A 15162-nucleotide genomic window follows, 5' to 3' on the forward strand; every position below is an offset into this window, starting at 1 on the left:
ATGAGGGCTCCAAACATCCAGAACAAACAACAAAGCAGTGAAACATTTTTACATGCAGACATATTTTATATGTATATAGGTTTCTCGAGAGTACAGAATTATTCAGGCATCAGGAGGTACCCAGAATAGCACCAGGAGGATTCTGGGAAGGGAGGGCCAAGTGGGGATATGTCCAGGCCGCTCAGCCCATCCGCTCTCTACTTTCTAATGGGGGAGCATTTGCCGCCAGGGCAGTCTGTGGAGAGAGAGAGAGAGAGAGAGAGATGGATCTCTGGTCAGGATAGATTTGGTGAGGCATCTTGAAGGGGTCTGGTGCATGGGAAGATCCCACATTGGGAGTTCCAAGTTGCTGCCCCCACAGTTTTCTCCCCTCCATCCCGCTCACTCGCATTTAACCCCTCCAGAGGGACTCCTCTCTGTCCCCACTCCTCCCTCCCCCTCTTCACCTCCTTCTCTCCCCTTCTTTCCCCAATCTCCCTTTCTCTTCCTCCTCCACCCTGGCCCCTCTCTGTCCCCTCCCCCTCTCTTTCCTTCTCTCTTGCCCATCTCCCCTCCTCTCTTTTACCATTCTCTTTCCCCATCTCCCCTCTCTCTCCCCCTATCTCCTCCCTCCCTCTCACCCCTCCCCCCCACTCTAGTGCAAAGGTGCACAATCCTGACACTGAGATTGGAAACGTTGTGGGCAGAGAGGAAGGTTTGCAAAGTTTGCAGAGGGATCTGGACCAGTTGGAAAAATGGCAGATGGAGTTTAATACAGACAAGTGTGAGGCATAGGAACATAGGAAGTAGGAACAGGAGTAGGCCAAAAATGGCCCATCAAGCCTGCTCCACCATTCAATACGATCATGGCTGATCTAATTTATGACCTAACTCCACCTACCTGCCTTCTCCCCATACCCCCTAATTCCTCAATCATGTAAAAATTTATCTAACGGAATTTTAAATATGTTTAATGAGGCAGCCTCAACCACTTCCCTGGTTAGAGAATTCCAAACAATCACTACTCTCTGGGAAAAACTATTTTTCCTCATCTCTCTCCTAAATCTACTCCCCCGAATCTTGAGACTGTGTCCTCTCATTTTAGTTTCCCCAGCCAGCTCAAAAAACCATCCTACATCTATCCTATCCATACCCTTCATAATCCTATATGTTTCTATAAGATCTCCTCTCATTCTTCTGAACTCGAGCGAATACAATCCTAGACGATTTAATCTTTCATCATAAGTCAACCCCTTCATCCCAGGGATCAACCTAGTAAACCTCCTCTGGACCGTCTCCTTCCTCAAATATGGAGACCAGAACTGGACACAGTACTCCAGGTGCGGTCTCACCAGTACCTTATACAGTTGCAACATGACTGCCCTACTCCTGAATTCAATTCCTCTAGCGATGAAGGCCAACATTCCATTTGCCTTCTTAATAACCTGCTGCACCTGCAACCTAACTTTTTGCGATTCATTCACAAGCACTCCCAAGTCCCTCTGCACAACAGCATGCTGTAGTTTTTCACCCTTTAAATAATATTCAGCTCTTTTATTTTTCTTGCCAAAGTGGATAACCTCACACTTACTAACATTGTACTCCATCTGCCAGACCTTTGCCCACTCATCCAGCTTAACTATATCCCTCTGCAGACTCTCCATATCCTCATTACAATTTGCTCTTCCACTCAATTTGGTGTCATCCGCAAACTTGCCTACACCACATTTTGTCTCCTCCTCCAAGTCATCAATGTAAATGATGAACAGTTGTGGGCCTAACACTGACCCCTGCGGCACCCCACTTACCACTCTCTGCCAACCTGAAAAACTCCCATTTATCCCGACTCTCTGCCTCCTGTCAGACAACCAATTTTCAATCCAGGCCAATATACTTCCCCGGACTCCACTTTCCTGTAACTTACTGATAAGTCTCTTGTGCGGCACCTTATCAAACGCTTTCTGGAAATCCAAATATACAACATCAACTTGTTCCCCTCTATCCACCGCACCCATTATATCCTCAAAGAATCCTAACAAGTTTGTCAAACAAGATCTTCCCTTTCTAAAACCATGCTGCATCTGCCTGATTGAACCCTTATGTTCCAAAAGTTTCACTATTTCATCTTTAACGACGGCTTCAAGCATTTTTCCAACTACAGACGTCAAGCTAATTGGCCGATAATTTCCAGTCTTCTGCCTACATCCCTTCTTAAAAAGTGGCGTGACATTTGTTGTCTTCCAGTCTGCCGGGACCTGCCCAGAATCCAAGGAATTTTGGTATATGGCCACCAATGCATCAACTGTAACTTCTGCCATTTCCTTCAGAACCCTTGGATGCATATCATCAGGACCAGGTGATTTGAATGGCTTTAGTCCCATTAGTTTCTCCATCACTACTTCCTTTGTAACAACTATTTTATCAAGGCCCTCGCCAACATTCGCATCCTTAACTCCGCACTTGGGCATGCTGGACGTGTCTTCCACCGTGAAGACTGACACAAAATATTTGTTTAATGCCTCGGCCATTTCCTCATATTTTGCTACCAGTTTTCCTTTCTCATCCTCCAAGGGTCCTATGTTAACTCTGGCCACACTCTTCCATTTTATATATTTATAAAATTTTTTGCTTTCTGTTTTTATATTTTGTGCCAATTTACTTTCATAATCCTTTTTCCCATTTCTTATTACCCACTTTGTAACCCCTTGTTGTCTCTTAAAGTTATCCCAGTCTTCCAGTTTCCCACTGCACTTTGCAGCTTTATACACCTGCGCCTTCAATTTTATACTCTCCTTTGTTTCCTTTGTTAACCACGGTTGATTTTTCCCTCCCTTGCTGCCCTTTTTCCTGGCCGGAATATATTTTTGTTGAGCATTACAAAATATTTCTTTGAAAATCTTCCACTGTTCCTCAACTGTTTCATCAATTAGCCTGTGCTCCCAGTCCACTCTGCCCAATTCCTCCCTCATCCTATGGTAGTCACCCCTGTTTAAGCATAATATATTAGTTTTAGATCTAACTATTTCCCCTTCCATCTGAATGAGAAATTCAATCATACTATGATCGCTATTTCCCAGATGGTCTCTGACTATTACATCATTTACTCTACCTATCTCATTGCACAACACTAGATCCAGGAGAACATTTTCTCTTGTGGGTTCCTTAACATGCTGCTCAAGAAAGCTATCACGGATGCATTCTATGAAGTCCTCTTCCAGACTCCCACAACCAACTTGATTTTCCCAATCTATGTGGAAGTTAAAGTCCCCCATGACTACTGCCGTATCATTATTACATGCTTCACTTATCTCTCTATTTATTTCCTGTGCCACTAAACTATTGTTATTTGTTTGGCGATAGATAACACCCACCAATAATTTTTTCCCTTTGTTATTCTTTATCTCTACCCAAATGGACTCAACATTATGCTCTTTAGATCTTATATCATTCCTCACTACTGCCTGGAGCTCATCTTTGATTAAGAGTGCAACTCCACCTCCCTTACCATCCTGTCTATCTCTTTGCACCATCTGATACCCTTGAAAATTTAATTCCCATTTAAGGTCACCTTGTAGCCATGTTTCCGTGATGGCTACCAAATCATAGGCATAGGTACCGATTTGCGCCTCATGTTCACTAACCTTATTTTTAATACTGCGGGCATTCAGATAAAGTGCCCTTGTGCTCTTTGTCCTTTTAATATCTAGTGACTTCTGTAACCTTTTCTTTTGATTTTTCTGCCCACTATTTTTCTTTGTAATTTTCTTAAGACTATCATTGACCCGAAAACTCACTGCACCATCTGATTTTTTACTTTCTCCTCCCAACATTACTTTTCCTATTTTACTTTTCCTGGCCATTACTTGATCTTCCCTACCCTTTTCCCTATCACTCTTGTTCCCATACCTCTGCCAAATTAGTTTAAACCTTGCCCCACTTCTGTACCAAACATACTTGCCAAAATGTTGACATCTTTTGGATTTAGGTGCAACCCGTCCCTCTTGTAAAGATCATGCCTTCCCCAAAAGAGATCCCAATGATCCAAGAAGCCAAATCCTTGCCCTGTACACCAGCACCTCAGCTACACGTTCATTTTCCTTATCTTTACATTCTTTTCATCACTTGCATTTGGAACAGGTAGTAATCCCGAGATCACCACCCTAGCGTTCCTGTCTTTCAGCTTTCGTCCCAGCTCACTACCTCCATTTTCTTGTCAATGTCGTTTGTACCCACATGTACCAAGACATCAGGCTGCTCTCCCTCTCCTCTCAGAATATTTTGGACCCGATTTGTGATATCTTGTACCCTTGCACCAGGGAGGCGTTGCATTTTGGAAGGACAAACCAAGAAAGGACGTCCACAGTGAACGGTCGGCCACTGAGGAGTGCAGTAGAACAGAGGGATCTCGGAATACAGATACATAATTCCCTGAAATTGGTGTCACAGGTGGACAGGGTTGTAAAGAGAGCTTTTGCACATTGGCTTTCATAAATCAAAGAATTGAGTACAGGAGTTGGGATGTTATGTTAAAGTTGTACAAGACATTGGTGAGGCCACATTTGGAGCATTGTGTGCAGTTTTGGTCACTGAACTACAGAAAAGATCTCAATAGGATAGAAAGATGCAGAGAAGATTTACTAGGATGTTGCCCGTACTTCAGGAACTGAGTTACAGGGAAAGGATGAACAGGTTGGGACTTTATTCCCTGGAGTGCAGAAGAATGAGGGGAGATTTGTTCGACGTGTTTAAAATGATGAGGGGGATAGACAGAGTAAATGTTGGTCGGCTTTTCCCTCTGAGGGGTGGTGAGATCCAAACCAGAGGACGTGGGTTAAGGGTGAAAGGGGAGAGATTTAGGGGGAACGTCTTCACACATAGTGCGGTGGGGGTGTGGAATGAGCTGAGGTGGTGAATGGGGGCTCAATATTAACATTGAAAAGGAATTTGGACGGTACATGGATGTGTGGGGTACAGAGGGATAGGGACTGGGAGCAGGTCAGTGGGGTGGGGCAGGAGAATGGATCAACACAGACTAGAAGGGCCCAAGGGGCTGTTACTGTGCTGTAATGTTCTATGGATCCAGGAAAAGGTAAAGGGGGATGACCTAGCAGGTGAAGGGTCACATGGGGAGGGAGGGTGGGTCAAAATTCAGGGAGAGGTGACCCAGGAGAGGTTGCGGTGGGGAGTTCAAAGATGAAAGGCAAGGGAGCTGACTTACTGTAGCCTCCCAGCTGACCGTAGGGGTCATGACCTGCATCTGAAAGGGCAAATAGACAAAGATCAGGGTCAAATGGTCAAAGTCAACATTGCCTGATATTTCACTTCCATCCCACTGAGGGATCGGATCCATCCCCTCACCCCACCCTCGCTGGCTGGGGGTGGAGGAGGGGGGGTGTTCATTTCCCCAAGGGGTCAGACACCCACTCTAGCTCAACTGATGCTGGGTTAGGGTGAGGGTGAGGGTTGGAGTTCAGATCCACTTCCCGGAGCTACCCCCGATCCACCCAAAACTAGGTAAAAGGTCCCAGGTCAAAGAAACATTTGAGGACCTTCACTCTCACCTCGTCCTCTCACCTCGTCCTCTCCTCCCCTCCCTCTCTCTAACCCCTCTTCCCTTTTCTCTCCCCTCTCTCTCCCCCTTTCTCTACCCTCCATCCCCTCTCTCCTCCTTGCTCCACCTCTCCCCCTCTCCACAACTCTCACCCCTTTCCCTCTCCCTCTCTCCCCTCCTTCTCTCTCTACCCCTCTCCCTATTCTTCTCTACCCTTCTCTCACCCCTCTCTTTCCCCTTCTATCCTTTCTCTCACCCCCACCCTCTCTCCTCTCTATCCGTATCTCTCTCTGACATTCTCCTCCCTCCCCCCTGTACAAATAGACACTCCCATCCTGTGCACTCACCTTTTCCGTACCCCATTCTGATACCTGCGCTGGGATACGTTCTACGACCAGTATATCCTGGGAAAGCGACACCCCTGTAATCTGCAGGCAACGGCAGCAGCATTAACATGTGGCCCCGGAAACAAATCGCCTTCAGGGTTGAGGGCTAGTATGTTAAAGGAGAGCAGAGCAGCCTTCTCTTGATCTGGGGTGCACAAACCCATGAGGTGGGGGGACATTCTATCTTGTGGCATGGGGCTCGCCTCCTTCTCACTTTTCCCCAACACACCCCCACGAACCAAGATATGCCAGTTCCCGGAATGTGCACCTTTATCCCCCTCTCTCTCCTTCTCCCCTTCTCTCTTCCCCTCCCTCCCCATCTCTCTTCCCCTTCCTCCCCCTCTCTCTCCCCCTCGCTCCCCCCTCCTCCCTCTCTCTCCCCCTCGCTCTCCCCCTCCTTCCTCTCTCCCTCTCTCCCCTTTTCCCCCTCTCCTCTCTCCCCTCCTGTCTCTCCCCTTCTCTCTCCCTCTCTCCACCTCTTACCCACTCTCTCCCCTATCTCCCCCCTCTCCCTCCCCCTTCTATTCACCCTTTCATTCCTCTCTCTCCCCCAGCTGCCTCCACTTTCTCACCCTCTCTCCACCCTCTCCCCTTCTCTCAACCCTCTCCCCCCACTCTCACCTTTTCTCCCTCTCTACCCCTCTCCCCCCTCCACCCACTCCATCCTCTCTCTCTCCCAACTCCCTCTCTCACCCTCTCCTCCCTCTCTCCCCGTCACCCTCTCCTCCCTCTCTCCCCGTCACCCTCTCCTTCCTCTCTACCCTCACCCTCTCCTTCCTCTCCCCCTCTCTCCGCCCTCTCCTTCCTTCCTCTCTCCCAACTCCCTGCCCTCTCTCCACCCTCTTCCCCCTTTCTCTCACCACTTCTTTCCCACATTCTCCCCCCTCGTCAGCCTCTCGCTCCCCTATTTCACCCTCTCCCCTTCTTCTCCCCCTCTCTCCACCGTCTCTCCTCTCTCCCACTCTCCTTCTCTCTCCCTTTCTCTCTCCCTTTCTCTCTCCCCCTTCTCTCCCCTCTCTCCCTCGACCCCTCCCCATTCTCCCTCCTGTCTCTCTCTCCCTCCTCCTCACTCTCCCACCCCCCCCTCCAGAGCTGAGGGCATATGTGCCAACATATGGAACTGAATGGACTAGATTGAATGGCCTCGTGCCCAGAGATAATTTTGTGAGGTTTCAAAGGGGCTGAATGGCCTGCAGACCCTCTTCCCCAACTGACGTCTGTACTCCCTATCCCCCTCAGACCCCTCCCCCATGGAGATGGGTGAAGGATGAAGGCGTGGAGACACAAATCTACCTGCAGGTCTCGGTCCTTTGCCTCTGGGTCCCACGAGGCGTTGCGTTCCAAGCCCTGTGGAGGGGAGAGGAGGCAGAGGTGAGAGTGAGGGTGAGAGGGATCCACTATCCTCCTGGGGGAGGGCTGTGAGGGTGGGGACAGTGGACGGAGTGTTAGGGGAGAGAAGGGAACAGGGAGATAGGTAGAGAGGAGGGGAGTGAGGGGGAGGGTGGAGAGGGAGGGAGGGAGGGGTGGGGGTGGCGAAGGGAGAGAGGGGTGGGGAGGGGGAGATGGGGTGAGGCTTTCCCGCGGTGACAAACCCTGGCGATGACCCACTCACCGTTCAGGAGACCTGGTCTGACGAGAGCCGGGGATACATATCCTGTCATACACAACGGCCAGAATGAGGGTCTCTCAATGTCACCCCCTCCCTGTCACCCCCTCCCACCTACCCTCATCACCCCGTTCCCTTGTCACCCTCTCCCTTCCCCTCCCACTCCCTGTCACCCCATTCCCTTTTATATATAGAATAACAGATCCCTGGGAGTGTGTTACAGGCTGAGATCTGATCCAGGGGTTCGGGGGTTTATATATAGAATAACAGATCCCTCGGAGTGGGTCACAGGGTGGGATCTGATCCAGGGGTGCTGGATAGAGTTCAGGTTCATGGATCTGGATGGAGTCCGTGTTTACGGATCAGATAGAGTCTGGGTTTATGGATCCAGATAGAGTTTGGCTTCACAGATTCATTTAGAATCTGGGTTTACAGATTGGGATAAAGTCTTGGATCACAGGTCGGGATAGAGTCCAGGTTTACGGATCGAATAGGTTTATGGATCCAAATAGAGTCTGGCTTCACAGATTCATAAATCTGGGTTTACAGATTGGGATAAAGAGTCTGGGTTCACGGATCAGGATAGAGTCTGTTTTCATGGATTGGGATAGATTCTGGGATCATGGATCCGGATAGAGAATGGGTTTACAGATTGGGATAGTCTGGGTTCACAGATCTGTATAGATTCTGGGTTGACAGATCTGGATAGAGTCTGGATTTACAAATCGGGATAAAGTCTGGTTTACAGATTGGGATAGAGTTCGGGATCATGGATCTGGATAGAGTCTAGTTTACGGATTGGGATGGAGTCTGGGTTTATGGATCCGGATCGAGTCCAGGTTTACGGATCCCGATAGAGTCTGGGTTTAGGAGGAAGGGGTGGGGGGGGGTGTCTTATTGAAACATTTTGAATGTTGAAAGGTGTGGACAGGTGTGATAGTACAGACCTATCACCAATGTATATAGTTACAGTATCTAGAGTATGTATGTAATGACTGTGCTTACAGCGATTGGCTGAGAGCTTAGCCACGCCTACTGTTTGGGCCTTAAAGGGTTATGTCCCTAGCCAGGTCGGATCATTCCGGACTGGTCGGCTGCCTGTGAAGAGCTCCTGTCTTTTGCTAATAAAAGCCTTAGTTTGGATCAACAAGTCTTTGGTTCTTTCGACGAGCTCTACAACAGGGTAGATGTTTCCCCATGGTAAATCACTGAAAGATGGCAGCGCCTATTAATTGAGGGGCTGCAGGCTCTGGGAAAATGGAAGTCAGTGAGAGCACTCCCTCCCCACCCCACTGTCTGAGAAGGAAGAGATGATCTGCGGGGACGGTGACCATGGCAGCGGACCAGCGAGGGGCTCTGCGACTGAGGAATCAGGGCTGCCGGCAACTTGAGGCGAAAAACCTGTGGATGCTATGGGCTGTTGGAGACTGGCCAGTGGGGGGATGACTCGCGCCGGGGCTGCAGACTGCTGGAGACTGGCTCGAACAGGCCAGAGGGGGTACCAAGTATCGAAGCCGGGATACGAGGAGGCGCCAGAGGGTCCCGGCCCATGCCAGGAGATTCGGATCTTGAGCCCGGGGTCATAAATGGTTTGGACCGGACTGTGTGGGGGTGCAGGGGCTGGAGGTGAATCAACAGACATTCGGTGACTCTGGGGGGTGGACCCTCTTTTGCTTCTCTCTCTCTGACTGTACAAGGCACTCGGGCAATTCCTGCCGGGGGCGAATCTGCAAAAAGGAATTTCGTGTAATATGACCCTGTTTTATTACGATGACAATAAATCGACTCTTGAATGTAACGGGAATAGTAGTGAGATAAACAATGAACAACATTAAAATCACACCTTGAAATTACAAGATCATTCTCACAACAGCCACCAAAACAACAGCTCTTGCTTCTAGTGCGCACAGATGAAACCATGTGATATGAAGTCTCGTTGTAATACTGACAGACCTGACCACAGCACATCAGAAGGAACGAAAAGTAAATGAGCATCGAATTTTAGCCTCGTAGGTCCACTGATAAGCTGGGCTTATGAAAAATGGTTTTGTTGTAACTAATTATTTTTATAATAAATTGCTGCTGAAATACTGCACCAAAATTTTATTGACAGTCATTTTGGTGTCATTCCCTCTGATGGTGACCCCCACTGCGGTCCGCGCCCCCCCTTCCCCCCCCTCCCCCCCCAGTGAGGCCAGTATTGAAGGGTGTCTGCTTAGAACAGAGACGTGGAGGAATTTCTTCAGCTGGAGGGTGGTAAATCTGTGGCCACAGGCAGTTCTGGAGGCCGGGTCATTAAGGCAGAGATTGATGGGTTCTTGATGAGCCAGGTTTCGGAGAGAAGGCCGGGCAGTGGGGCTGAGTGGGAGAATGGATCAACTCATGATTAAATGGCAGGGCCGACTCGATGGGCTGGATGGCCTATTTCTGCTCCTATGTTGTATGGTCTAGTGGACCTAGGGTTAAGGGTCAGGCTCAGAGGTCGTGGTTGGGGGGGTTAAAGGTCAGGTACAGAGGTCGTGGGTGGGGTCAGAGTTCAGGGCCAATACTGATGTGGTTCAGGGTGCAGGGTAATGAAGAAACTCACCGTTGCCCATCCTGGGACCATAGCCGTTGACCACCACTGGCCCCGGTTGCAGTTCCTTGCTGTAGGCTGTCCGCGCTGGACCAGGGACTGGAACGCCGCCGTTTCCGAATCCTGTGGATGGGGAGAGAGAGGGGGCGGGGAATGGGTGAGGACAGTCCAGAGGGTGGAAGGGGGAAACGAGGAGGGAGTTCTCACCTTACCCTTCTCTCTCCCCCACAGCGACCACAATACGCACTCTCTTCCCTGCCACTCTTGGTACATGACCTTGAGGGACCCCCCTGAATGTTCCTCTTCCAGTTCTGCCAAACCGCGGGCCGGATATTCCTAGAGGTGCGGGGGGGGGGGGGTGGGGGGGAGGGGGGGAGGGAAGGGGATGCCAGGAATCTGGAACGCTGTAATCAGAATCTATTCGAGTACGTGAGATTGTCTTTTTCTAGATGGTCTCCTTGATCATTATCTTTAATAGGTCGTATTTATGCAGTTAAAATGATAACATTACCTCAGTTTTTAAATCTATTTTGAGCAATTCCAATTTTCATCCCAAAATCTTTTTATTTTGATAATATTGACTCAAAGGTTTCTTCTTTCATTTGGAAGAACAAAAACTCTAGAATTAGTACATTTCAGTTACAAAAAATGAGAAAAGATGGTGGTATGATTTTAGATTTTATCACGGGGCTGTAAATATTCGTTATGTAACTTTTTGGATATTTTGTTCTGACAAATTGGATCGTCATTTATGGACAGATTTAGGGTTGAAATCTCTGCGGCAAAATTCATTATCAGCCACCTCTCTTCCATTGAACTTTTCCAAGATCAGTAAGGATTTATCTGATCCAATACTCAAACCTAGTTGTAAATTTGGGTCCAATTTAGGAAATGTTTAAAAAATTTAAAACTTTATCTAGTGTGATCTCTCATAATTACTTTTTTTCAACCATCAATCCTTCTCTATATGGAAAAATCAGAGGTATTGTTTCCTATGCAAATTTATTTATTGAAGGTTGTTTAATGTCTTTTGAAATATACTTACCAAATATTCATTTCATTTGATATTTAGAAATTTCTTAAATACCATATTTCCAGACTTCCTATTTGTATATACATCTGATCTAGTTAATAATATTTTTCAATTGAATCCTTCTCAGAAAAGGTTAATTGGAATTATGTATGATCAATTACTGAAATTATGTCCAGTTCTTCACGGTAAGATTAAAAAGATTTGGGATCCCCCTTATCGGAGAATCAATGGGCCAGAGATAAGCTGGCCTGTATCTTTTCTAATATTAACCCTACCTGTGACTGATGCAAATCTGATATTGCTACATTGACACGTATGTTTTGGTCTTGTCCATCCTTAGAAATCTACTGGAAAGAAATTTTTAATATCTTTTCAATTGTATTTCAGGTGGATCTACGACCCAATCCAGTAACTCCTCTTTTTACGGTTATTGACCCAGACATAGGGAATTTTTATGTACCTGTTCAACAGGTTGTGACCTTCTCTGCATTGTTGGCTAGAAGAGCCACCTTATTCAAACAGAAAGTTTCTAGACCTCCAACAGTGATTCAATCATTTTCTCAGTTCTCATAAGTTCAGAAAAAATTAGATATCATGTATTAGATTCATCATTGAAATTTGAAGATACAAGGCGACCTTTTATGTCTTATTTTCATATGATGTAAAATGTTTTTAATGTGATTAGATGCACTCGCTCTTCCAGATGAGATATAGTCTTACCTTTGTTTTTTGATTCACTGTTTGAATCAAAAGCTACAAAATGTACGTAAGCTACTCGGATTTTTTTTGATTAGTTTTCTATTTTTAATAGAGTAGGTTAGGTGTTTTTTTTTATATATATATATAATATTTTTGATCTTCCCCGTCTTCACCCAGTGCAGGGGCGGGGGCCGAGTTTGGATGTTTTTTCGTGATATGTACACATGTGATCTTGTATTTTCAGTTCGTTCCCTTTGTATTTATTATAAAAATGATGACAAAGGGCATGGGGAGAAGGGTCATTGCCACTGGGTCATCCCATTACAGCCTGGTCCCAACAACGAGGGGGCCATTGGGTTGGAATGGGGACAGTGGGGCTCTCTCCTCCCTCTCCTTCCTCCTTACCCAACTCTCTTTCTCTCCTCCCTCTTCCCTATCCAGCTCCCCCTCCCTCATATCCTCCATTCCATTCCCTTCTTCCAACATCCCTCCTTCCCTTTTGACCCTCCCTCCATTCTTCTAACCGTAGATTTCCCCGCCCATCTGTCCATCCACCTCCACTCCACCCTCCCCTCCATCCACCTCCACTCCTCCCTCCCTTCCATCCACCTCCACTCCTCCCTCCCCTCCATCCCTCCTTCCTCTGCACCTCCCTCACTCCCCCTCCATCTTTCCCCCTTGCACTATCTCTTCCTCCCCATCCTTCTTTCTCCCTCCCACCCCCTCCCCGCTCCACCAATCCCCTGGGCCAGTCCCGACATGGTTCTCGGTGGAGGGAGCTCACCATTGCCCATCCTGGAATCATAGCCATTGACCACCACTGGCCTGGGACGCAGTTCCTTGCCGTAGGCCTGCACTGGACTGGGGACCGGAACTCCACCATTCCCAAATCCTGTGGATGGGAGAGAGGGAGTGGGTGAGGACAGTCTGGCAGGTGGAGGGGGGAAGCGAGGAGGGAGTTCTCACCCCACCACAGTGACCCCGATACGCGCTCTCTGCCCCGTGACTTGGTATATGACATTGAGGTACCACCTGAACATTCTTCTTCCAGTCCCACTGACCCACGGGATAGAGATTCCCAGGGGTGCAGGGGTCGCTGAGAATCTGGAACAGTATGATCACAATCCCAGTGGGGAGATGAGGCCATCTCCACCAGGACATCCGATTACAGCCTGATTTAGGGGGCAAGGGGATCAGAGAGGGTGGAGATGGGGGCAGTGGGGCTCCCTCTCTCCTCCCTACCCAGCTTCCTCCCTCCCCTGACCCTCCCTCCATCCCTCCAACCATAGATTCCCCTGCCCCTCCATCCTTCCACCTCCACTCATCCCTCTTCCTCCCTCTCCTATCTTCTGTGTCCCTCCCCCTCTGACCCTCTCCTTCAATCCCTCCATCTCCAAACCTCCATCCCTCCACCTCCCCTCACCATCCATTACGTGCCCTCTCTCCACCTACACCCTCCCTACCCCTCGACCCTCACTCCATCGATTCTCCCAACCTCTCCATCCTTCCACCTCCACTCCTCCCTCCATTTCTCTTGCCTATCCTCACTGCTCCTCCCTCTCCCTCCATCTTCCTCCATCCTGCTATCCCTCCCTCCCCTCCATCCCTCCTTCCCTCCCTCCCATCCATCCCTCCTTCCACCTCCACCCCATCCCTCCTTCACAGTCCCTCCATCCCCCAGTCGATACCTCCCACCCCTCCCCCTTCCACCAATCCCCATGGGCCAGTCCCGACATGGTTCGGAGTGGAGGGAGCTCACCGTTGCCTATCCTGGGACCGTAGCCGTTGGCCACCACTGGCCCGGGACGCAGTTCTTTGCCGTAGGCCGACTGCACTGGACCAGGTACCAGAACCCTGCCATTCCCAAATCCTGTGGATGGGAGAAAGGGAGTAGGTGAGGAGGGTGGAGGAGAGAGGTGAGGAGGGAGTTCTCACCCCACAACAGTGACCCCGATACGCGCTCTCTGCCCCGTGACTTGGTATATGACATTGAGGTACCACCTGAACATTCTTCTTCCAGTCCCACTGACCCACGGGATAGAGATTCCCAGGGGTGCGGGGGTCGCTGAGAATCTGGAACAGTATGATCACAATCCCAGTGGGGAGATGAGGCCATCTCCACCAGGACATCCGATTACAGCCTGATTTCGGGGGCAAGGGGATCAGAGTGGGTGGAGATGGGGGCAGTGGGGCTCTCTCCCTCCCCTGACCCTCCCTCCATCCCTCCAACCATAGATTCCCCAGCCCCTCCATCCTTCCACCTCCACTCATCCCTCTTCCTCCCTCTCCTATCTTCTGTGTCCCTCTTTCTCATTCCCTCCCCCTCTGACTCTCTCCTTCAATCCCTCCATTTCCAAACCTCCATCCCTCCACCTCCCCTCACCATCCATTACGTGCCCTCTCTCCACCTACACCCTCCCTCCCCCTCGACCCTCACTCCATCGATTCTCCCAACCTCTCCATCCTTCCACCTCCACTCCTCCCTCCATTTCTCTTGCCTATCCTCACTGCTCCTCCCTCTCCCTCCATCTTCCTCCATCCTGCTATCCCTCTCTCCATCCCCATCAATCCCTCCCTCCCCTCCATCCCTCCACCTCCCCTCACCAACCATTACGTGCCCTCTCTCCACCTACACCCTCCCTCCCCCTCGACCCTCACTCCATCGATTCTCCCAACCTCTCCATCCTTCCACCTCCACTCCTCCCTCCATTTCTCTTGCCTATCCTCACTGCTCCTCCCTCTCCCTCCATCTTCCTCCATCCTGCTATCCCTCTCTCCATCCCCATCAATCCCTCCCTCCTCTCCATCCCTCCTTCCCTCCCTCCCTTCCATCCCTCCTTCCACCTCCACCCCATCCCTCCTTCACAGTCCCTCCATCCCCCAGTCGATACCTCCCACCCCTCCCCCTTCCACCAATCCCCATGGGCCAGTCCCGACATGGTTCGGAGTGGAGGGAGCTCACCGTTGCCTATCCTGGGACCGTAGCCGTTGGCCACCACTGGCCCGGGACGCAGTTCTTTGCCATAGGCCGACTGCACTGGACCAGGTACCAGAACCCTGCCATTCCCAAATCCTGTGGATGGGAGAAAGGGAGTAGGTGAGGAGGGTGGAAGAGAGAGGTGAGGAGGGAGATCTCACCCCACAACAGTGACCCCGATACGCGCTCTCTGCCCCGTGACTTGGTATATGACATTGAGGTACCACCTGAACATTCTTCTTCCAGTCCCACTGACCCACGGGATAGAGATTCCCAGGGGTGCGGGGTTCGCTGAGAATCTGGAACAGTATGATCACAATCCCAGTGGGGAGATGAGGCCATCTCCACCAGGACAT

At 49.6% G+C, this 15162-nt stretch overlaps 1 protein-coding gene across 1 annotated transcript in view; it reads right to left on the reverse strand.

The window, feature by feature from the left end:
* Positions 1–45: 45 nt before the first annotated feature.
* Positions 46–15162, reverse strand: part of LOC138756767 (glycine-rich extracellular protein 1-like) — a 97838-nt gene continuing 82721 nt past the window's right edge. The window contains exons 8-16 of the mRNA XM_069923152.1: positions 14792–14902; positions 13589–13699; positions 12614–12721; positions 10110–10220; positions 7529–7570; positions 7210–7263; positions 5878–5958; positions 5198–5236; positions 46–235 (exon numbers count right to left, since the gene is read on the reverse strand). Of these exons, the coding sequence (XP_069779253.1) occupies positions 198–235; positions 5198–5236; positions 5878–5958; positions 7210–7263; positions 7529–7570; positions 10110–10220; positions 12614–12721; positions 13589–13699; positions 14792–14902 (695 nt within the window). The 3' untranslated portion in view covers positions 46–197. The remainder of the gene's footprint in view (positions 236–5197; positions 5237–5877; positions 5959–7209; positions 7264–7528; positions 7571–10109; positions 10221–12613; positions 12722–13588; positions 13700–14791; positions 14903–15162) is intronic.

Source organism: Narcine bancroftii, chromosome 3 (assembly GCF_036971445.1).
Source record: "Narcine bancroftii isolate sNarBan1 chromosome 3, sNarBan1.hap1, whole genome shotgun sequence".
Classification (NCBI taxonomy): Eukaryota; Metazoa; Chordata; class Chondrichthyes; order Torpediniformes; family Narcinidae; genus Narcine; species Narcine bancroftii.